The sequence below is a fragment of the Pediculus humanus genome, genomic scaffold (genome assembly GCF_000006295.1).
Source record: "Pediculus humanus corporis 1103172108314 genomic scaffold, whole genome shotgun sequence".
Taxonomy (NCBI): domain Eukaryota; kingdom Metazoa; phylum Arthropoda; class Insecta; order Psocodea; family Pediculidae; genus Pediculus; species Pediculus humanus.
In genome coordinates this window covers 157873-182033 of record NW_002987883.1, presented here as the reverse complement: position 1 = coordinate 182033, position 24161 = coordinate 157873, and the positions used below count along the sequence as shown (strand labels likewise).

The following is a 24161-nucleotide window of genomic DNA, read 5'->3' as shown; positions in this document are numbered from 1 at the left end:
TCATCTAGAAATTAACTCGATTTAAATTTTCTTTTTTTTGGGGGGGATTATTTTGTTTTTTTTTTTTTAAATTTTAAACATGGCTGAGTATTATTACTAATTTTCCTGAGGTAATTAATGAGTAATGAAATCGATAAGGCGTTGTTGCAAGATTTATTTCTAGAACGTTTTTCGATTTATAATTTCGTTTTTACACATGACGAAAATAAATTATTTATTTAATTTTTTTTTTATTTAAATTTTGATCAATCGAAAAATGGGCGGGAGCGGGAGCGGGGGCGGAGGGGGGAGCAAAAAAATCGATAAATTTTAAAAAATGATAATTTATCAGATGTTATATTATATCGACAGTGATAATATTGGAACTCCTCAAAAAAAAAAAAAAGAAAAGAAAATTCCACTTGGACGAATACCATAATAAAAAATTTAATTTAATTGATTTTCTTTTTTTTTTTTTTTTTTGTTGAAGTAAATAATACAATTCGTCGAATGAATGAATTTTTATTTAAAAAAAAAAAAAAATAGAAGAAATCAGGTTTAGTTAAAATAAATAAAAACCAAAAAAAAAAAATAATAATAAAATGAGTAGAAAATCAATAATAAAAGCAAAAACCTAATGTTAAAAACAATTTTTATTTAAATGTTAATGAGAAATTTTATTTTAAATGCGTCGTCATTAGCGAAAATCAATTATTATTATTATTATTATTATTATTATTATTTGGGATTTTATACGTAGATAAAATAAATTATGCGTTTTTATTACTACTTGTTTTATGTCGTTTTTCCTTTATTTTCTTTTTTTTTTTTTTTGCTTTTGGTTGTTGTTCTTTTGTTAAAAGTATGAAAAGGTTTTCCTTTTTTTTTTTTAAACAATAACTTGTAAAGAGAAAAAAATTTTTACGCGAAAAACACAACCGGGAAAAAAGGGGGGGAGGTAAGAAAAAAAAATTTTTTAATTTAGTTATTTTTTTGCGGTCGTTTTTTTTTTTATTTACTTATTTACTCTATGACTAAAAAACAATTTTTTTTTAATGTAACTTTTTTTGAATGGTAGCAAATCGATTTTCATATTTTTTAATTATTATTATTTTTTCCCTCGGCTTAACAATAAACATTATAATTAAAACATTGGAAAACTTTTTCTTATATTTTTTCCTTTTCTCTACTTTTCCTCCATTTTTTCTTTTTTTTTTTTTTTTTTGTTTTTTTATCAAAAACATGTAAAATCAATTTTCATTTTTTTTCTTTCTTTTTCTTTTTTTTTTTTAAATAAAAAATTTTGTTTAAAAGTAAAAAATATATTTTTTTAAAGAACTTTGTTTTTAAAATTATAATATGAAAGAAAAATTTTTTTTTTTTTTTTTGTTAACCCGGGAAAAATGCAGCATTTCGCACTAACCTCCCCACCCGGTAGCAGGAAGAGTGTGGGGAGACTCAACCGAAGACACTAACCTACTAAAACTCCTGGACGTGTTTCACCGTAGTCTTTTTCCCAAAGGGAGAGGCGCACGCGGGAGTACAACCTGCTTTTCAGCCTCAACCTCCTTTTGAGTTAGAACCATCGGGTCCACACTCTCGATGATGTAGTAAATCCCACCCGAGGAAGATCCCGGTACTTCCTGTTTTTACCCGAGAGACAGTTCCGAGCTATCACCTTCGTTCCTGTTTCTTCCACAGAACCTGAGTATTTCCGGAAAAAGAGAGAGTTTTCCGGGGTAGCGATTCCTGTTAAACTGTTCATCATGTTCCGCATTTTCCTTAAAAGATCAAGTATCTAGTTTTACCCCCTCAAACAAGGGTCGGCGTATTCCCAATGTCTCAAAAGGTTCTAAGGTCACTTACCCCTTATTTATCCTCCATACCTAGCACCCGAGTAGTTGAATAACAGGAATAGTGCACCACCACTCCCCGCTGTTTCCGGCTCTTTTAAATTAGGATTTTTTTTATTTATTTCGTTTTCTCCTTTTTCTATATCCTCCCTCCCTCCCACTTTTCTTCAACGTCCAACTTTTATTTTTTCACTAATTTTCCGCCCTCCATTTCCACATTTTGAATCCCTTTAAATAGAAAATTTTTTTTAATGCATTTCCAATGTTATTTTAAAAATACTTGTAATCACTTTTTTACAACAAACATTTCATTAATAATAATAATAATAATAATAATAATAATAACGTTTTTTGCTAGCCTTAATATTAAATTAAACGAGTTTTAATATTAATTATTTAATCGATATTATTTTTTGTTTTACAAAAAAAAAAAAAAATTTTCCTTCTTTTATCACGTGGTATGATTTTAATGTAAAAAAATTAGTTTTTCTCACATTATTTAAATATAAACTATCAGTAATTTATAAGTCTACGTATATTTATATATTTATATATATTAATATATATATATATTCAATCACTTTATTAATGTATGTTGAATTTTTATATAAATTGCAAGGTCGGTTTTATCATTTATCAAATTTTGTTTACTCTTTGACCGATCATCTATTTAATCAACGTCAAAAAAAAAAAAAAATAAAAAAAAAAATAAAAGGTGGTGGTTTAAATATTTTTTATAGATTATTTATTTTTTGGAAAAGGTCGATAAATATAGTCTGCGTACTAAAAAAAAAAAAAAAGGAAAATGGACGACGCCATTTTTTTTTTTTTTTAATATTTATTATTATGTAATATATAAAAGGGAACACGATACGAAATAAAATTTTCTAGAAGATTACCGTCTGAATTTTCATTTATTTATTTATTTATTTATTAAAGGAGTAGTTATTAAAATAAATAATAAAATTTAATTAATATTTTAAAAAGATTTCTATAACAAAATAAATTTAAAAAAAAACTATTTTAAACAATCACGTATAAAATTTATTATTTTCTCTATGATAAAATAAAACAAAATTTTCCATATTATTATTATTATTTTTTATTTCCTTTTTTTTTTTTTGGCAAAAAGTTTTTCTTTTCTAATGTCCAGTTTTTGACGTGGAAATTTTTCTACTTATTCAAATAAAAATTTTATTTTTAAAATAAATAAATATATATTTATATAAATAATTTAAAATTTATAAAATAAAAATAAAAAAACCGGAAATAAATTTGAAAGATGTATATAATGAAAAGTCTGGGGAAAAAAAAATTTCTATTCAAATAAGTATTATATATATATATAAAAAATTCAATCATTCATTCATTCATTCTAGCATTCATTCATTCATTAAAAAATTCATTTCGTTTTTTTATGTTATTACGTGAAAGGAAATTAAATTGAGTGGAAATTTAAAAAAAAAAAAAAAAAAAAAAAAGAAAAATCGTTTTTAAAAAGAAAATTTTGATGACAATTTTCCACGAATTTTGGACCGAGAAAAAGAAGATGAGGGAGGTGGGAAATTTTTTTTTTGTTCCTCCTCCCCCTCCCCACATTACGACAGCTTGATTTAAAAGATTTTTAATTAATTTTCCTCATTTAATTTAATAAAAAACAATAAAATTATAATCCGATGCATGCGTACGTGTAATGTTTATATTTTTTATTATCCATAATCGAAACATTAAAAAAATTTGTTTAAATAAAAAAGCCTTTTTTCGGCGTTATAAAATAACAATTTTTTAATGACAAAACCGTCTGACATATATTAGTGTTAGGAAAACGCCCATTCAAAGGCTGGAAGGAAAATCTAGTTTTTGGATAATTTACAATCTGAATTTTAACCGGCTGAAAATTTTCCTTTTTTTTTTTTTTTTAATAGGACCTTCAGACAGACAAAAAAAAAATAAATTCTTTTTAGTCATCCGGAAATTATTTATTGCGTTAACCATCTCTCTCTCTCTCTCTCTGAATTATTGCATGTCTTAAAATTTCCATTGAAAAGTATAAAGATTTTCTTTTTTTTTTTTTTTTTTCTAAAACGATTTTGAAAAGGAAAAAAAAAAAAAATTTTTTTTAAATTTCGAGTTCTTAAATAAATAATAATAATAATAATAATAATAATAATAATAAAATAAATTTTATTTATTTATTGCATTAATTTTTTTTTTGAATGAATGAAAATTTAATTTATTACATATTTTTTTTTTGATGGCATTCCGCAATGATTTTACATTTTTTTTTCGTAAGTTAAATATTAAAATCGAGATTGAATAAAAATGAAATTATTTTTACTTCTGATGTTTTTAATACACTAAATAAAAAAAATATTAAAAATATGTAGGTGCGTTTAGGTGCATGGAAAGTGAATGAGATTGTCGGAGTGACGTCATCAAACGACTCCCACAATATGAAAATGGTAAAAAAAAATTTTAATCCCTCGTGTTTTTGTAATCGCCAAGAGAATTCAGGAGTTCATCATCGTTAGCCTATCTTTCCTGGAAGTTCATATTTACTAATAAAAAAAAAACAATGCTGTTTGTTCCCCCCCCAAAAAAAATGAAAACGAAAATGTATTGAATGATGGTTTTTTATTTTCGAAAACAACAAAGAATTCAATTCTGTCATTTTTTTTTTATTAATAAAAACGACGACAAACGATTTTATAAACAATTTATTATTTAAAAAATGGATTTTTGTTCTCATAAACAATAAACAACTTTTCTTTTAAACAAATCAATTTAAAAAACTGAGGGAAAATGAGTTTGAAAAACAAAATTTTCTCCCCCCCCTTTCTCCTCCTCTTCTCTCCTCCTCCCATTAAAATTAGAATTAATTGTATATGTATAGTCGTGATTTTTGTTTTTGTTTTTTTTTGCTTCGATAAATAAATAATTAAAAAGGCTTTGAACGAGAGCAAAAAATTTATTTATTTATATATTTGTTTGCAAGCAAACGTTACGTATCATTTATATATGAATAAATTTTTTTTTTTTTTTTTGTTTTCAATCCATCGAAATCAAAATTGTAAAAAAAATAAAAATCGAATATCGTGACGTCATTAATGATGACGTGTAATAAAAATCGAAAGGAAATAGTAATTTCATTGAATTTAAAAAAAAGAAAAATTTAAAAACTTTTCCAAAAAAAAAAAAAAAATTAATCTTATCGTAAAGTTAATTTTAATTCAAATTTTTTTTTTTTTTACGTTGGCAAAACTGTTTTTTTTTATTCAAAACTTTAGGATTTATAATACTTAAAAATTTTAATTTTAACAATTTTTTTATGTTTTCAATATCATTTCGAGAGAGAGAAAGAGAGAGAGAGGGGGGGAGAAAAAACAAAACAATTAAGATTTTTAAATTAATTTCAAGTAGATTTTATTATTATTATTATTATTTTTGTTTGTTTTTTTTGGTTGTTGTTGTTGAAAGAAAATCTTATTGATATGTCAAAATCATAATTCAATCAATTTCAAATTTCATCATAACATTTTCCAAAATAAAACCAAAAACTGTTGTGATTAATTATCAATGATTTTGGTTCACATCAATTTTCGTTCGTCATCGACTTTATCTTTCCTTTTTTTCGATTGTTTTTAACGGTTTTTTTTTCTCAAAGTGTTTGTCATTTATTTTATCACTTTCACTTGTTTTTTTTGTGTGTTTTGTGTTGTTCTCAATGAAACACGATGGATAAAATTTATTTTATGTTTTTTTTTTTTTTTTTGTGACGATAAGACGTGTACATCGTTTCGATAAATGTTTTTTATTGTTATTACTAAAAAAAAAAAAAAAAAAAACAACACAAAAGAATTTTTTTTTTATTATTAATAAATTTTACGCACACGTCGGAAAGTCATGTCGGAAAATAACAAAAAAGGGGATTCCCCCAGTATTAATATGGATTAAATACATTTATTTATTTAATTTATTATTACTCGTAACAATTTTCGTTTGAAAACACATTCGTTTTAGTTTTAAATTTAAATTTAAATTAATTGAGTTTTGAAATTGTCATTTTAAATATCCAACGATTTGAATTAATTGTTAATTTGCGAGGGGAGGGGAGGGGGAGGTCAACAAAACCCATGGGAAAAAAATTAAAAGAAAAAGAAATGTATTGAGGCGTGCACAACATGCACAAACGCACACACATAAAAAAAAATCATAATCGAATTTAAATTTTACCTGAATTTATTTTCTTTTATATTTTTTTATATGTCTCCTCTTTTCTCCTCCCTTCCCCTCCCCCTTCCTCCCTCTCTCTCTTTTTACATGATTTTCTTAAAAGAAAACCTCAATCCAATTACACTTTTTATTTATTTTATTTAAAAAAGATCAAAAGTCTTTTTTTTTTTCCCCCTCCCCCCATGTCTCCCTTTTCTTTATCATTCTCTCTCTTTTTGTTTTCTCTCTCTCTCTCTCTCTCTGCCTGTCTCTCTGTTTTTCTCTTTCACAAATATTTATATCAATTTCAATTTAGTACAGGTGAATAAACTTTGTTCTTCTTTTTTTTTTCGGTCAAAGTGCTTGTCTTTTTTTTTTTTTTTTGGGGGGGGGTGGATATAAAAAATGAAGAAAAGAGAATAAAATTTGATTTTTTTTCTTCTTCTTCCCTCCCCTCCCCTCCCCTTCCCCCTTAAACCACCAACATCATGCAATCGGGATTTAAATAAAAAAATAAAAAATCAACTTTGAATTTTCTTTTAAAGTTCAAACGAGAATTTTAAAAAAAAAAAAAAAAAAGAGAAAGAGAAAGAGAGAAAATAGTGAGTGAGTGAGAGAGAGAGAGAGAGAGAGAGAGAAATAAAGATTTCACATTGGGGAAAAAAAATTATTCGAAAATTCTATTGGATGCCCACCTATCTTTGACAGGTTCAAAATTACTAAAAAAATTTTTTTGAATAGAAGAAAAATCGAGGGTTATAAGCGAATGGGGGGGAGAGGAAGGGAGGAAAAAAATGATTTGAAAGATGTCGGAAAAGCTTCTTTTTTTTATGAAAAAAAAAAAAAAGGAAAACTCAATGTTAAGCTGCTCGTGAAAACGCACCCAAAAGAAAAATGAGCGTTTCGACGACTCAAGGAATTGATTTTTACAAAAGGTCATGATCCAGTTTCCTTTGGCATGGTTCAAATTCATTATTGATTTTAACTTTTTAAAATTTCTGGAGAACCTCCAGTTATTTTTCCCTTTTTTTTTCTTTCTTTCCAACCCTCCTTGAGATAAATAAAATAAAATAAAACAAAACAAAAAATTTTCCTTTTTTTTTTTTGTTTGGGTAAGGTAAGTATTACCGAATCTTCATTTAATAATTTTCCTTTTTTTTTTTTAAACATGTCGTCGACCGTTGAAATTTTCTCGTTATTTAAAAAAAACTTTTTTTTCGATTGAATTTAAAATACTTTTTTAATGACTAAAATTTTGTTTTGTTTTTATAATTTTCCATAAAACCCTTTGCCCTCCTCCCCTCCCCCCGTTATATTTTTTACCTCAATGATATTTAAAAATTAAAAAACATTTGAATTAATAATTATTGAAACATCAAACAATATTATTATTATTATTATTATTATTACGTTTTAAATTACTCGTACCGTTAATTTAATAATTGATTCATTTAATAAAATACAAACATGACTCGATAGTTTTTTTTTTTAATTACTAAAATCTAAAAATAAACCAAACTAATTTTTTTTACACACACGAAAGTTTTTAAAAATAAATTTAAAAAAAAAAAAATGTTTTCATGTTTTCCTTTGATAAAAATCATAGAATAAAAACACCCAATTGTATCCTTTACCTTGAATTTATTATTATTATTATTTGAGTTAAGGATTTTAATTTAAAAAAAAAAAAAAGTTAATTAAATTCTCTTTTTTTTTTATTCGTGGGAGGGGGGAGGGGTGGGACGACGACGATACAATGATTAATATTTAATTTTAATACGACAGGAAAATTGAATCGGTTGAAACGGTTTCCGTTTAATATTTTAATCGTTTTCTTTTTTTTTTTACATCGAAAAAAAAAACAAAAAAAAGTTTTTCTTTTTTTTTTATTAATTTATTTGATATTTTAAGAATCTTATAAATAAATAAATAAATAAATAAATTTTGAATCGATTTAATTATGACGTCATAATTAAAAAAAAAAAATTGATCTCGAACAAAAATAAAAATTCTTTTTAAAAGTCTTTTTCTTTAATAAAAAATTTTTTTTAAAAACAAAAAAAGAAAATTTTATTTATTAAATTTTAAATGATGAGATTTTAATTTTCTGCTGCCACGTTTTTTTCTCCCCCCGTTTTCGTTAAATTAAAACAAATAATAATAAACAAAAAAATTTTTAAATTCAATTGGAATGTCTACTGCTGTTTTTCATACTCAGTTGTTGGATTCAATTGTGTTGATGAATAATAATAATAATAATAATAATTTTTTTTTGTTATAAACATTAAAACGGGTAATAAAAAGTGAATTTTTAATAAAAAAAAAAAAATTTTTATACGAGTGGTTGGCCGACATTCGGGTGACGACACAAAAAAAAGATTCAAAATTTTTTTAAAATCCATAAGAAAAACGAGAAAATATAGATCGAACGACAGACGCGTCGGTTTATAGTTCTTTTTATTTGATATAGATGTCGCAGTTTTTTTTTTTTTCGTTTTTCCTTTTTTTTTCCGACCGACTTTTCACCGAGAAAAAAAAAGAAAATTAAAAATTTTTTTTTTCGTTAATTAAATCGGATCGATTTTAACCTTACAAGTATTGAATTTTAAATTTAAAAAAGAAAAAAAATTAAATTTGTGTGTGTGTGTTAAAAAAAAAAAAATTTCACGGGTTTCTTCTTAATATTTTACACGTTGCCAACACAACTTACGCGAAAAAAAAAACAAAAAAATTGAGTTGGCAGCTTGTTTTTTATTTGTTTGTTTTTCATTTTAAACGTTTTTTGTTTTTTGCAAATCGTTTTCATTAATTTATTTTTGTTTTTTTTTGTAATCCACGTTGTACAATTTAACAAGTAAGTTATTCTTTTTATTTTTATTTTATTCAATTGTGGGAAATCAAAATCACGGTCGCCATTTTTTTTATTATTTATTTTCTTTTTCGAAAAGGTTAACTGAAAAAAAAAAAACGTTACGTTTATCATAATGTGAAAACATAAAAGTGTTTTTAATTTTTCTTTTTGTAAATGAAGTAATAATTTGTATTTCTCCCGTCCGCCCCCCTCAAAAAAAAGGTTTATTAAAAACAAAAAAATTAGTCTTTGGTTAGCTCTCATTTTTGGCTAATTAGTTTCATTTTTACTCACTGGAAATAATTAATGGTCGACAAGTTTTCTCTTTGACAAAAACCAAACAAACAACCTTTGAAAGGTTTCTTCTAACGTTGCAAAGATTCTAAACAAATCGTCAATTAATTTTACTTTTTAGAACATTTTAACTCTTTTTAAAATTATTATTATTAGTATTTTATAATTAAAAAAAAAATTTTCTCTCTCATTGAATATAATAAGAAAATGACGTGGGCCTCCCCTCTCCTCGTCCCTTCCTCGTGACATCCTCTTTATAATAATAATAATTATTATTATTTTTTCATCTGACTAAAACATTATTTTTATAAGAAAATTTTTTATCTTTTTTCAGTCAGAAAAAAAATATTAATAATAATAATAATAAAAAGTTTTAAAACTCAATTTTTCTTGCAAAAAAAAAAACAGAAAAAAGCAGAAAGAAAAGAATGAAATATTGTTTTTTTCGATATTATTTTCACTACGAGTTTAAATTAATGCATTTTAGTGTCAAATAATAAAAAAAAAAATAATCTTAAAGTATAAATAAATAATGAATTCGTATAAAAAAAGGAAAAAAGGAAAAAAAGGAAAAAAAAGGAAAAAATATTTTTTTTTCTCTTCTCTGCTTTTGACTTTAGTAACTAAATAAAAATTATAATTGATTTTATAAATCAAAAAAAAAAAAAAAGAGAGAGAAAGAAATGAAAAGGAAAAGTTTTTTTTTAAAAAATAAAATAAAATAAATTTTCCGTCTTCTGCTTTTTAACTTTTTATTACATAACGTACATACAATGGCGTTTGGAAAAAATTTCTTTTTTTTTTTTTTTTAATTTCAAAACGAGTTTTCTTAAAAAAAAAAAAAATTAAATGTATATGAAATTAATGATTCGTAAATTTCGAATGTAATAAAATAAATTAATTCGCGTTAATAATAATAATAATAATAATAATAATAATAATAATAATAATAATAATAATAATAATAATAATAATAATAATAATAATAATAATAATAATAATAATAATAATAATAATAATAATAATAATAATAATAATAATAATAATAATAATAATAATAATAATAATAATAATAATAATAATAATAATAATAATAATAATAATAATAATAATAATAATAATTTTTGTTGTTGTTGTTGTTGTAATTAAAAATCAATATAATTCATTCTCCAATCATTAACAATCGATCATAATCAATAATATCGAAATGAAAATTTAAAAATATATTTTTTTTTTCGAGGGGGGGGGAAACCTGGTTTTAATATATATTAAAAAATAAATAAATAATAAAAATAATAATAAAACTGTTAAAACGTAAGATAAAATATATTTTATTTTAAAAAGGGCTTCTTTAAAAACCTTTAATAATAATAATTGCCTTAAGCACTCGGTTCGAGGCTTAAAAAGGTGCAAATATGATGCGGTTATACTAATTAAGGACTCGCCAGGGAAAATTTTTTGAAGATATATATGTACATACATAAAAACCTTTTAGAATTACAAAAAAAAAAAAGGAGAAATTTGTTTTTTTTATGACAAAATGGTGACGATTATAATGAGGGTCCCTTACAAAAAAAAGGAGAGGGGAGAAAGGAGGGAAGAGGGAGGGAAAAGGGGGGCAAGAATTATCATTTATTATTTTTTGTTAATGAAATTTTCTTTTTTTTTTTTTGAGTTTTATCAAACGCGTTTCATGTTTTTCTTTTTTTTTTTTTTTTATAATTTTTAAATGATGTTGATGATGATGATGATGATGTCGGTTAGAAATATTTGAAAGTTTTTATGTAATTATGAAATTAAACGAGGAAAAGTTTTGAATTTAAAAAAAAGAAAAGGTTTATGAAAAAAAAAGGAATGAGTTAAAGGAAAAAAACAGGTTGGGGAGAAGGGGGAAGGGGGAATCCAAAACTATTTTAAAAATGTTGTTAATAATTTTTAGAAATATTTTAATGAAAGCCTTTTTTTTTCTTTTTCCTTTTTATCAATTTTACTATTGTCATTTTAATTAAAAGTAAAAATTCGTTCAATCGTTTTTTATTTATTTATTTAAATAAATAATATTGTTCGTCTTTTTATTTATTTATTTATTTATTTTATTTTCCACGAATAAATACATTCAAAAAGTTTAAAAAAAAAAAAAAAAAAAAAAAGAAAAATCCATGTACGACGACGCGATTTTCCGGTAAAATGAAGTAAAAAAAAAAAAAAAAATGTAATAAAATTTTCCCTTTTGTATCCGTTTATTGTTTCTTTTGTTTTTAACCGAGAAAAATCTCAGACAGTGTTTTTGGAATAAAACCTATTTTAAATAATAAAAACAAAAAAACCAAAAAAAAAAATGTTTTTGTCTTTTTTCTCGCTTTTCCTCGCTTCTTCTCGCTTTTTCTATTTTTTTCCTTTTTTTTATTCGACATTGAAAAAACTCGTTACAAAAAAAAAAGGGAAAGAATATTCGGGATAAAAATAAACGTTTGAATAAAAAAAACCGAATAAGATTTTTTTTTTGACGTCGTCTGTTTTGTTTACTTTTTATATACGGTAAAAAAAAAAAAAAAAAAAAAAAGTTATTGCTTCTGCTTTTGGCTATTTGTTCAAAACTTATCAATCTCTGATAATATTCGAATCTAACGGTTAAAGATTAACAAAAAAAATTTTTTTTTTTTTTGTTTAGTTATCGTTGAATCCGCGTGAGTTTTAATTTGATTTTATTCGTTTATAAAAATTTGTTGATATTTTTACTTTCGATATTAGAATTTTTTACCCTTAGGATGATGAACCCCCCTCCCCCTCTTTCTCTATTTATGTTTTTTATTGTTTCCAACAGTTTTCTATCGTGTGTATTAAAATTTTCTTTTTCATGTTAACGGGTATGAAGTAAAAGTTATCAGTAAAGGAAGAAAATCTTATTGATACTCGCTCGTGCCTGACTGTAACGAATGATAAAACCGACAAAGGAAAATTTTTTTAAAACATATTTAACGGAAAAATAAATTTCCCACGTGCGTATTTCACTGTCGTAAAAAAAAAAAAAAATCATTTGGTTATGTTCGAACGTAAAAAATTTTTTATTTTAAATATACATAAAGTTCGTTAAAAAAACTAACCCGGTTTTTGTTTTAATAATTTGTTTAAAAAAAAATGACGTAGGATAACTATTAAAAACTTTATTAATAAATAAATAAATAATTAAAAAAGGTTAATAAGATTTTTTTTTTTTTTTAATGAAAAATATAACCCGTTAAAAATTTATACATATTTCTAATCCGAAATTCTAATATCAAATTTCCTTTCCCCGTTTTCCGTTTTCCCGTCTTCTTCCTCCCCTCTCAATAAAAAAAAAATTTTCCTCTCTCTCTCTCTCTCTCTCTCTTTCTCTTTTCATAACTTTTAGAAAATCTAAAAATACAATAATAATAATAATAATAAATTGATCAAACATATCTTGTCATATGTCCATTATGTTTTTTTCCCTTCGAAAGCTCCTTACATGAGAATAAAATTACTTTATCATTGTAGTTTTTCTTTTCCACCGCGCCCCCCAATCCCCTTCTCCCTCATCCTTTGTCGTGTGTTTATTTTCAAACCAGTCAACAAAATACAGCTATTTGAAATTCAATAGGACAACAAAAAACAGCAACAACAAAAAAAAAAAAAGAAAAAATTATAAATGATAAAAATATCATCATCATCATCATCAAATTCAGAAATTTGGTACATATTTTTTTTACATGGCATTTTTGAAATATACATAATAGGTAAAAAAAAGAAAAGGAAATAGAGGAAAAGAGAGAGAGAGAGAGAGAGAAAACGTTATTAAGGTTTGCCAGTGGTGTGATTTTTATTTCCAGTTAAAAAAAAAAAAAAAAACTTTCTAACCTAGTTTTATATTTTTTCATTTTTCTTTCATTTTACAAAAAAAAGACAAAAAAAAATTCATTTAAGCACAACAATAATAATAATAATAATAATAATAATAATAAAGCCAACGGCCATAGCGTGCTGGTCACACCGGTTCCCGTACGATCACCGAAGTTAAGCAGCATCGGGCGTGGTGCAAACTTGGATGGGTGACCGTTTGAGAACGCCACGTGCTGTTGGCTTAAAAAGAGCAAAAAAATGAGAACAAGACAAAGTAAGAACCAAAAAACAAAATCTTGTTCTACTGTCGACCTGAGGCAGCTCGACGAGAACGTGAATTTCACTGCTTCTGACCCTGGCCACTCCAAAGATGTTAGTCACCGGAGCCCAGTTCAGGAGACAAATCGTTCCCATCGAAAAAGACGGACTCAGGAAGACCTTCAAGAATTGATGTGGTGCTATCTTATAATAAGTGGCACCACCGAAATTCGAGTATTTGTCCCTAAGGAATCGGGTAGAAACCTCGGATAAATACTTAAAAACTCCGACAAGTAGCCTTGTCGTGTTTAATGGTGGATAATAATAATAATAATAATGAGAGAAAATTTTTTTTAATGAAAGAAAAGAAAATGACGTAGAAAATATTTTTCTAATGATGAATAAGAAAGAAAAAAAAAATTTTTTTTTTAAAAGTCAGCATGTTTTGAATATAAAAAAAGTTGTTGTCGTTGTTGTTGTTGTTGTTGTCGTTGTTTTTGTCGTTGTTGTTGTTGTTGTTATCATTATCATCATCATCATCTCATCATGAAGCTTGTACATGTTTTAACTCGTAAAAATCTCTTTTCTTTCATTTTTATATATATATTAATATGAAATAATAATAATAATAATAATAACCGAGGGTGGAATGTCGTTTCTTTTTGTAAAAAATTTATTTGAAAGCTCACTGAAATAAAAGGATTACGCAGACACACACACACACACACACAAAAAGGGATCAATAAAAAAAAAAAACAAAATTAAATCACGACGAACACACAGACGGTACTTTTAAAAGAAATCGAGTTTGAATAAAAAAAAAAAAATTGACAATCATTTCAAAAGATTTTCCTCTCTCCTCCTCCCCCCCCAAAAAAAAAAAATTTTAAAAAGTCCTTTGAATTCTCTCACGTCTAAAAAAAAAAAAAAAAAATCCAAAACTAAAATAAAAAAGGTAAAGTTAAATAAAAATAGTGGAAAGGAGAACCAGATCGATAAATATCGGGCAGAAGAAAATCGCGATTATTAAAAATTCATTCTTAAAATTCTAAAAAAAAAAAAACAAACAAATCTCAAGATGCCCAATTTTTCTAAAAAAAAAAAAAAAAAAGAAAATTCGAAAAACTCTCAACAAAATCTGCATAAACTCCCGGATCGGAATCCGGAAAGAAAAACAAAAAAAAGAAAATTAAGGTTTAATAGTTTGGGAATTGAACGTGAAAGATAAAAACTAAAGAAATACAAATCATCGTGAGAAAGAGAGAGAGAGAGAGAGAGAAAACTGGAAGCCATTTTGGATAAAATTTAAAAAAAAAAAAAATTTTTTTCTAAACGAATAAAACAAATTAAACGTTTGCATCACAACAACAACAATTTACATTTAAAAAAAAAAAAAAAAACATTTGAAGGATTTATATTTCGCCATTATTCACGTTTCGTTAATAATAATAATAATAATGATAATAATAATAATAACAACGTAATTAAACGAACGTTTTAAGAAAACGTACCTGAACAAATTTTTAACGAATGTTCAAACACGTTTTAAATTTTTTTTTTTTTAAACATACAATATGCCGTATCGTCGTCATCAATCAATCGATACAAATGAAATTAATGATAATAATAATAATGATAACGTTTAGTCTGATTGAAAAATAATTAAATGACGAATTCCAGACTAATTTTTTTTTTTTTTTTGTAAATTTATAAATATTTTAATGATGGCGGTAAGAAAAAAAAGAAAAACTTTCTAATTATAATTTAGTTAGAGTAATAATTGGAAATGTTTTAATTAACGAACGCTGCCTTCTTATTATTATTTTTCACACCACCTCCTACAATTTTTTTTTTTATACATAAAAGAATTTAAAGGGGGATGGAAGGAAGGTATGATGGAAAAAAAAATCAAAATGGCGGAATACCAAAAAAAAATAAAATTCACCGTTATATTATTATTTTTTTTTTTTTTTTTACAAATTATCCGAATGAATTTTTGTCTTTTTTTTTTCATTCGGTGAATGATTAAAAAATAATAATAATAATAATTTTGTCTAAAAAAAAAAATTTATATGCGAGTGAATAAAAAGTGAAAAAAAAAAAAAAAAAGTAGGAGAAAAATTAATGATGAGAACTCGAGTTCCGACTCGGTTTTTTATTATATCCAACCTTTTTTTTTTTTTTTTTACGTTTTTATTTATTTCGACAGAATAATAATAATAAACATACACAAAACACACAAAACCACCGGGAGGGAAGGAGGGGAAGGGAGAAGGGAAATATTAATAAATTTATTTATTTAAAATATGTAGAGACGTGTATGAACAAAAAAAAAAGGAAAAAATTTAAAATTTTTATTTATTTATTTGATTCCGTTGAACTTTTACATACATATATATTTTTTATTTTTTTTGAGGTAAAAGGAAAGAAAAGGATAGAAAAGGTCAAACAAAAACTGACCTTTTTTTTCAACGATAAAAACATTTAAAAAAAAATTGTAAGAGTTCGTTTAATTTCAACTGCTTATGTAATGTTCATATACATTGTTATATACATTTTATTTATCGATTTCGAACGTTTACGACTAGCAGAAAACAACGAAAAAATCACCTTCAATTTAAATTTTTCCTTCTTTTTTGTTAGGAACAAACGTTAAAAGAATAAAAACCACGTGACCTAGGAAAAACGAAAAAAAAAAAAAATCGATTTAAAACACATCAACGCGGTTTATTTTGTTTTTTTTTTTTTTCGTTCCTATTGTTCGATTAAATGTTTTTTTTTTTTAAATAAATAAATAAAAATCGTACCCGATAATGTGTATTATTATTATTATTATTATTTTACAGGAATTCGGCGGAAGGAAACGGCGGTAGCATTTGCGGTGGTGGTGGTAGTAGTAGTGGGGATGGCAGGCGATCGCGACGCGTGCCCAGCCTCAAATTGGCAAACGGTAGACTCGAGTTTGGCGTTGGTGCAGCGCAGTCCGTGGAAGAGATTCGATCGCCGCCGCCGCCGCCGCCGCGACTCGCTAAGGATGATTCCATCAAAATATCCATCGAAAACACCAACACGTGCACAGACTCTTTAGTCACGGCTTTTGACGACGAAACTCTTCTTATAACGGATTATATACCGAACGATATGAATACTAAAGAAGGTGTGGAAAGTGATCAAAGTTCGTTTATTTTAAGTTTTTATTACAAATTTATATATATTGCGTATTCAGTATGAACGATAATGATAATGATAATTACGATAATTAAAAAAAGAAAAAAGGAAAATTTGAAAGTTTTACAAAAAAAAAAAAAAAAAAAACATTTTACGACATTTTTTTTTTTTTGTCTAAAATGTTTTTTTTTCGTTTGAGTTTACTTAAATTTTCTTTAAAAAATTTTTAATTATCGTAATAAATGAAAATGAAAATGAAAACGTTTATGCGCCCCCTTTTTTATTAAGGAAAATTTTTTCTTTTTTTAAATTTCGTGTTTTAAAGGGTAAAAAAGAAAAATTTATGTAAGTTATGTAAAAGCAGAAAAATCATAATCATCATCATCATCATTATCATCATAGTCGTCCTCATAAATCCGCCATCGTCACTATTCAATATTATTATTAGTATTATTATTATTATTATTATTATAATCATGATCATAATAACGAAACCATCCAATGATAACAGATCAATCAAATAATGTTAACGTTCTTATTTAATGGTTTCTTTATTGACTCAATGACCTCGTATAAGGAAATTTTCAATTGATTTTTTTTTCTTTTGTTTTCTTTCCGACAGCAAATTTTGCGAAAAACAAAAAAACAAAATTTTTTTTTTTATTTCCAACAACGTTTCGTGTCGGTTGGTCGGTCGGTCGAAAAGGGCAAATCACATTTTTCTTTTTTTTTTTTTTTTTTTTCATTTTTTCCATTCCGAAAAATATTATTTTTTATTTTTTGACGGAAGTAAGGGGGAGGAAGGGGGAATTGTCGGTTACGAAAAAAAAAAACAAGAGCGGAAATAAGGAGGGAAAGGGAAAAAAAGAAAAAAAAATTTTTTTTTTTTTATTTTCAAATCATTTCAAATGTGGAAAAATATTTTCGAGTTCGCAACAGCAAATTAATGAAACTAATCAATGGTTTTTTAGGCTTTTGTTCAATGTCAGACATTTTAAATTATCTCTCTCTTTCTCTTTCTCTCTCCCTCTCACTCTCTCTCTCTCCTTTAGAATTATTTATTTATTTTCACGGAGGATGTATAACAAACATGTTTTTATTTATATGTATACGTATTTTTCACGCCGCGTATATTTTGATTTATGTTATTATTATTATTATTATTATTATTATTATTATCATCAACATCATAGTCATTTATAAATAAATAAAATTAATTGTTTAAAAAAAAGAATTGTTTAAAAATAGTTTTGAAATTGCGCAACGTTTAAATTTAAATATTTAATCATAATTGATTGCTGTCGTATTTAAAAAAAAAAAAAACATGAAATTTTTCCTTAAAATTTTCCGAAATAATAATGATTATGGTATTTTTTATGGGGGCGCATACATTCGTTTTTGTTTTTTGTTTTGTTTTTTTTTTTTTTGTGGCTTTAAAAGAGTCATTCATGATTATTGTTATAAAAAGTGAATGATAATGCCGTAGGAAAAGTGCATTTCGGAGGTGACGATGTTAGTTTATATGGTACGCCTAAAGAGGAACCGGGTCCGACACCTATCGGTGCCGTGGATTCCGGTAAACAAAGCTTCCTCAAAAACCAGCTACAGGCACTCTTCCAACCCACGGATAATAAGCTAGCTATGAAATTATTTGGTAGTAAAAAGGCTCTTATGAAGGAGAGAATACGACAGAAAGCAGCTGGTCATTGGGTCATTCATCCTTGTTCCAGCTTCCGGTTAGTATTAAAAAATTTTTTTATCTTTTGAAAAACAAATGGGAATAATTTTAATATTCTTTTCTTACCTCCTTCCCCCCACTGCCTCTCTCCCTATCTCTGTGTCGAAATTTTTATTTCAATATTATTATTAAAAACGTTAAGGGAAAAAACACATTTTTGTAATAACGTGAACAAAAAAAAAAATGGCGTCCATCAACAATTTGTTTCTACGCAATTTATTAAAAGGATAAAAATTAATCAAGACCCGCGCGCGGAAAATTTTAATAAATCGATGAAATTACTAACGGACATTAAATAAAATGAAAAAGTATTATTTTTATTATCATTATTATTATTAAATAAATTTATTAAAAAAAGTAGATTCGATAAATAACAATCGATAGAATCAATATTATGTAAATTAAATAATATTATCTCATTCAATGTAAGAAATTTCTTTTTTTTTTTTTTTTTTTGTTGTATCCGTTTCCGGTTGAGCAAACATTCATTCACGTTAAAATTTTCTTTTTTTTTTTTTTTTTGGATTATTGTCGACGAAAAATTTATTAAAAGTCAAGGATTTGTTGTATTGTTATGTACGATCCATTCGAATTTTCCAAATCAATCGAGATTGAAAACCGTTAAAATTTCGTTTTCCGGTTTTCTACAAAAAAAAAAAATTTTCCTAACTCGAAAACATCGAATAAGATTTTTTTCCACCGTTAAAAATTATTTTTTACTCTCCTTCCTCCCTTCCCCCTTCTCCTTCCCCCAGATAATAAATCATCCCCCTCCATCGAACAAATTTTTTTTTTGAAGGGGGGGAAATGGGGAAAATAGGAAAATTTAAAGAAACATATATCGACCAATCAAATTCTTCTTATCATTATTTACTATTTACTCTCATAAAAAAAAAAACAAGTAAAATTTTACGCGGTCGTATATATATTACCAACCTTAAAAAAAAAAAAAAATTTTCTTTTACAAAATGAAAACAACTCAGCTAACCAATAAAAAATTTTTTCTCTTACCTTATAGATAAATTCACGTAAAGTGTTTTTATATATATATTTACCTTGATTAAATTTTTTTTTAAGTAAAAATCAATGGGTTTTTATTATTATTATTATTTAAAAAAAAGAAAATCATTATATCGGGTATCAGTTATCGAATTTTTAAATATAATATTATTATTATTATTATTGAGGGAATAAAGTGTATTTATTTCATTTTATTTAGTTTTTTTGATCGATGATCGATGAAGTTCGCGTTTAATTTAAAAAAAAAATTTTCTTTTTTCCTTATTTTTTTTTAAACTTTCCCGATTTTATTTTTAAAAAAAACGAACAATAATAACAAACACGCACAAAAATACGTTTTTTTTGGTTGTTCAATTCGCAAAAACAAACATTTGAAAAGAAAAATCCATATATATTTTAATAATAATAACAATAAAATAAGACGCAAGGAAAAATAAATAAAAGATGAAGGAAAAACACACACACACACACACACACAGAAAAAAAGGTTTTATTTCCGAATCGAAAACACGGTTATGTTTTTTTTTTTTTTGTTTGTTTTCTTTATGTTTCATTCCATCTTTTTTCTTTTTTTTATTTGTTTGTTTGTTTGTTTTTTATCAAAATAATAATTCGATTGCAAGTTTAATCCATTGTTTTTCCTCATTAATCCGTGTTAAATTTGATTTTTTCATATGTTTTCATTATTATTATTATAATTATTATTATTACATCGATCCATCGTGCGTTGTTGTTTGTTTAAATAATAATTTTACAACAACAACAACAAAAATGACAATGATTCGTATTGCTGCAATTATAATAATAGAGACGTTGTTGTTGTTGTTGTTAATTTATCAGTTAAAAAAAAATTTTTTTTTTTTTTTGTTATGTTGACGGCGTGTTAATTAGCACGTAGGTAATTTCCCCCCCCCCTCCCCCCGTTTTTTCCTTTTTTTTGTATCACCTGTGCGTTGTTGTTGTTTGTTTTTGTTTTTGTTATCGTTTTCATTCGTGCTTAAAATCTGTTGTTGTTGTCGTTTTTTTTTTTTTAATGACGATAAACAATTTATTTATTTATTTATTAATAATTTATTTATTTATTTTTTTTTTTTACTTGCAATTGTTTATTTTATTTTTTTAAATTTTCGATAATTTTTTAAAATGGTTTTTATAATCATCATCATTATCATTTTCTTTCCGTTACGTTTTTTTTTTTGTTATTGTTTATGATTGATTGATAAAAAAATTGCGTGGATGTGGAAGTTTGTGTGAATGATAATAATAATAATAATAAAAAAGGATGAGAATCGTTGTGAAGCCTTTTTTAGTGAAAAACAATATGATGGAAACGTTGTCGAAAAAATAATGATGATAATAATAATAATAAAATCCGGTGACTGTTAGAGATGTTAGGATAAAGAATAAAAATTTTTTATTTTTTTCTTTTTACGTCATCATCATCGTCATCATTATTATTATGAGGGAAAAATCATTAGAGGGAAATTATTGATTTCATTTTTTAAATAAAAAAAAAAAATTTTTTTCTCTTCATCTCGTTGAGTGCATTTTTAATTTTTTTTTGTTGTCGTCATCGTCGTCGAAACAAATAAAAGGAAAATTTTTTTTTTCTTCCTTTTTTCCTTTTTTCCTTTTTTTCCATTTTTTCGGATAAAATTTATTAAAAAAAAAGAAAAAAAAATTAATAGAAAATTTTTTTTTTAAAATGATGATAATAATAAATTGTTTATGTTTAAACATAATAATAATAATAATAATAAGTAAATAAAAATAAAACGTAAGATGGAAAGGAAAAAAAATTTACGTAATTAATTATTTATTACACTAATGGAAAAGAAAAAAAAATTTTTTTTCTTAATTAATTTTTTTTTTTTTGTTATTATGAAGTTATGAAAATCGCCATGTTTTTTTTTTCAACTTAATAAAATTTATTTAATTATGGATTTTATATAAATATTTTTTTTTTTTTAAATTAACAAATGTTTAATTAAGTTTGTAAAAAAAAAAGAAAAAGAAAAAAAGTTTTTTTTTTAAGACGCCATTTTTTTTTGCTTTGCTTGTTTCGTGGGCGGAAACGGAAATGTTTATTAACGGTCGAATAAAATTTTGAATTAAGAAACGTATTACGATTAAAATTTAAATTTAAGTTTATAACTGATTTGAAAGAAAATCTTTTTTTTTTTTTTGTTTGGAAAATTTTGTTTAAATAAATTTAATTTATAAATAAATAAATAAAAACGAGTAAATTTAAATAAAATAAATAAAAATAAAAAATTGAATGTTGGTTCACCGAATTTAAAAATAAAAAAAAAAAAAAAAAAGGTAAATGTTTGCTGTAACTTAATCATTATGTTAAGTAAAGTTAAACAAATCAATCAAATTTTAATAATAAATTTAACCCGTATTATCATCATCATCATCATTATTATCATCATCGATGTTATTATTAAACTTTCCTTTATTTAAATAATGCGTACAAAAATTAAAATTATTTATTTTTAGTTTTTTTTTTTTTTTTGGTTAAAAATTTCAAAAAGATCATTCATTCGAATGCGATTTTTTTCCCGCCAAAAAAAAATGGCGAAATTCAAAAAAAAAAAATTAATTTCATCATCATTATTATTATTATTATTATTATTATTATTATTTTTATTATTATTATTATTGTTTAATATTAAAAATCAATCATGTAAATGCCATAGACTTTTAAGTAATGACTTTCTTTTCTTTTCTTTTCTTTTTCTTTTTTTTTTTTATCTTAACTTTTCATAACAATACAACCGCAAAAAGGTCAATTAATAATAAAAATAAATAGAGAGAGACAGAGAAAGAGACAGAGAAAGAGAGAAAGAGAGAAAAAAATGGCGCCTACACGTATTCATAAATTAAAAATGTCAACAAATTCCTTTGAGAAATTTTTCCTTTTTTTAATTGATTCAATATAAAGAAAAAATTAATTTAATAAAAACTGACGCGTAAAAAAAAAAGAAAAATATTATAATCATGTTTTCCTTCTCTCTCTCTCTCTCTCTCTCTCTCTCTTTCTCTCTTTTTATACTATAATATATAGTATAAATAAATATTTGTTTTTATTTGTTAAAAAAAAAAATTTTTTTTTTAATTTGATTTTGTTGTTATCGAGAATGATAAAAAATTTTCACAAAAGGCGTCACTTTCTAATTCCACGTTAAAATTTTCCATACGTTCTGATAAATGCGAGGTGGTGAATGCGTGTGTGGGTGCGTGCGTGAGTGCGCGAAACCATTGAAAAATTTGATCTTGGTCATGTTGATCTCGAATTTTTATAATTAAAAATAAAAAATAAATCTTTTCCTGAAAATTTTGTTTTTTGTTGAAAACTTTTCGAATATTTTTTTTTTTTTTTAATTAACGTGATATTATCATTATATTATAAAAAGAGTTTGAATTGCATTCATTCATTCATTCATTCATTCGTTTGTTCATTCATTCATTGAAATTTTTTCGTCTTCTGCTTGAGCCATTTGAAAATGTTTAGTGGGATTTTCCAGCGTTTTCCAGATTTTCACTTTTTTTTTTTTTTATTTCAATGGGTTAATTTACACACCTACGTAAACCTCGCAATCTCCTGTATTTTATTAATCTCTTCATCTCTCTTTCTCTTCCTCTCTTTCTATCTTTCTTGGAATTCTATTAAGGTTGTTTTGGAAAAGATCCCAATTTTCCTTTTTTTTTTTTTATGTCACAAAAAATGATTTTCGCATTTTTTTTCCCTCCCATCGTCGTCGTCTAATGTTTCCCTTTTTTTTTTCTTTTGGACATTAATCGTTTGTTTACGTTTGTTTGTTTGTTTGTAGATTGTTCATTATACATTTATTACTCGCGAAATTTTATTTTTTTAAATTTTAAAAAGGAAAAAAAGTAATAATTTTTCTTTTTTGTTACCGTTTAATAATTTTCGGCTTAAAATTTTGAATTTTTTTTTTTTATTTAAATGCAGGATTTTATAAAGAATCAAAAAAAATAAATTATTATTATTATTATTATTATTATTATTATTATTATTATTATTATTATTATTATTATTATTAACGTTTTTTTTGTTTTTAACAAAAGGCACAAAGGAAAATTTCTTCTTTTTCCCCCATTTTCTTTTTTTCTTTTTTTTTTTTTTGAATCGATTAAATTACTAGAATATTTTACAACAACAAAAAAAAAAAAATTTATTTAAATGAAATCTCAAAAAATTATTAATAATGATAATAATAATAATAATAATAATAATGATAATAATAATTTTTCACGATTTGGAGTAAAATAATAATTAATTAAAATAGATAAATCAAAATGGAATAAATAATTATTAAAATAATTAATTAGAAGAATATAAATTAATGAAGTTTTTAACGTGTCAGGTACAACGACAACAACAACAACAACAACAATAATAATAATAATTAAAAGGGGTAAAACAAACCAAAACACACACACAAAAATTTGGGAAGGGGGGAGCATTAATGATTGATTCACTCGGATCGAAATTTCGATTTTTTTTTTTTTTTAGACTAAAACTAACAAAGACGAATCGAATATATTATTAAAGGAGATTAATAATGTTATTAATTTGTTTAAATAATAATAATAATAATAATAATAAAAGTTTTAGAATTTATTCTGCGGTAATAAATTAAAGTAGAGGATGGTTAACAAAATGCGTTCATCGATTTTTTTTTGAATTTTTTTTTAATAAAAATCAAAACGTTTAAAATATTTAATTCGGGGGGCGGAGGGGAGGGAAAGCCATTAATGGTTTTGGGAAAAAAAATGGAGGGAAAAAAAAAAATATTTGAAAATGATTTTTGATAACGGTTTTTTATTTTTGTTTTTGTTTTTTTTGCGGTTGTTTAAAATTATTTTATCACGGAGGGGGGGAATGGGTGAGGGAGGGGGG

General features: G+C 24.5%; 2 protein-coding genes across 2 annotated transcripts in view; both read left to right on the top strand.

Annotated features, from left to right (window-relative positions):
* Nucleotides 1-15429: 15429 nt before the first annotated feature.
* Phum_PHUM592430 (uncharacterized protein) lies at nucleotides 15430-16536 on the top strand (the record flags this gene model as incomplete). The annotated part of the gene is made up of 2 exons (XM_002432520.1): nucleotides 15430-15455; nucleotides 16152-16536. 2 exons carry the CDS (start codon nucleotides 15430-15432, stop codon nucleotides 16534-16536), a joined length of 411 nt encoding a protein of 136 aa, XP_002432565.1.
* Nucleotides 16537-17797: 1261 nt separating this feature from the next.
* Nucleotides 17798-24161, top strand: part of Phum_PHUM592220 (voltage-activated ion channel, putative) — a gene marked incomplete at both ends in the record, with an annotated part of 27817 nt that continues 21453 nt past the window's right edge. Inside the window, 2 exons of the mRNA XM_002432519.1 lie at nucleotides 17798-17840; nucleotides 17942-18209. Of these exons, the coding sequence (XP_002432564.1) occupies nucleotides 17798-17840; nucleotides 17942-18209 (311 nt within the window). The remainder of the gene's footprint in view (nucleotides 17841-17941; nucleotides 18210-24161) is intronic.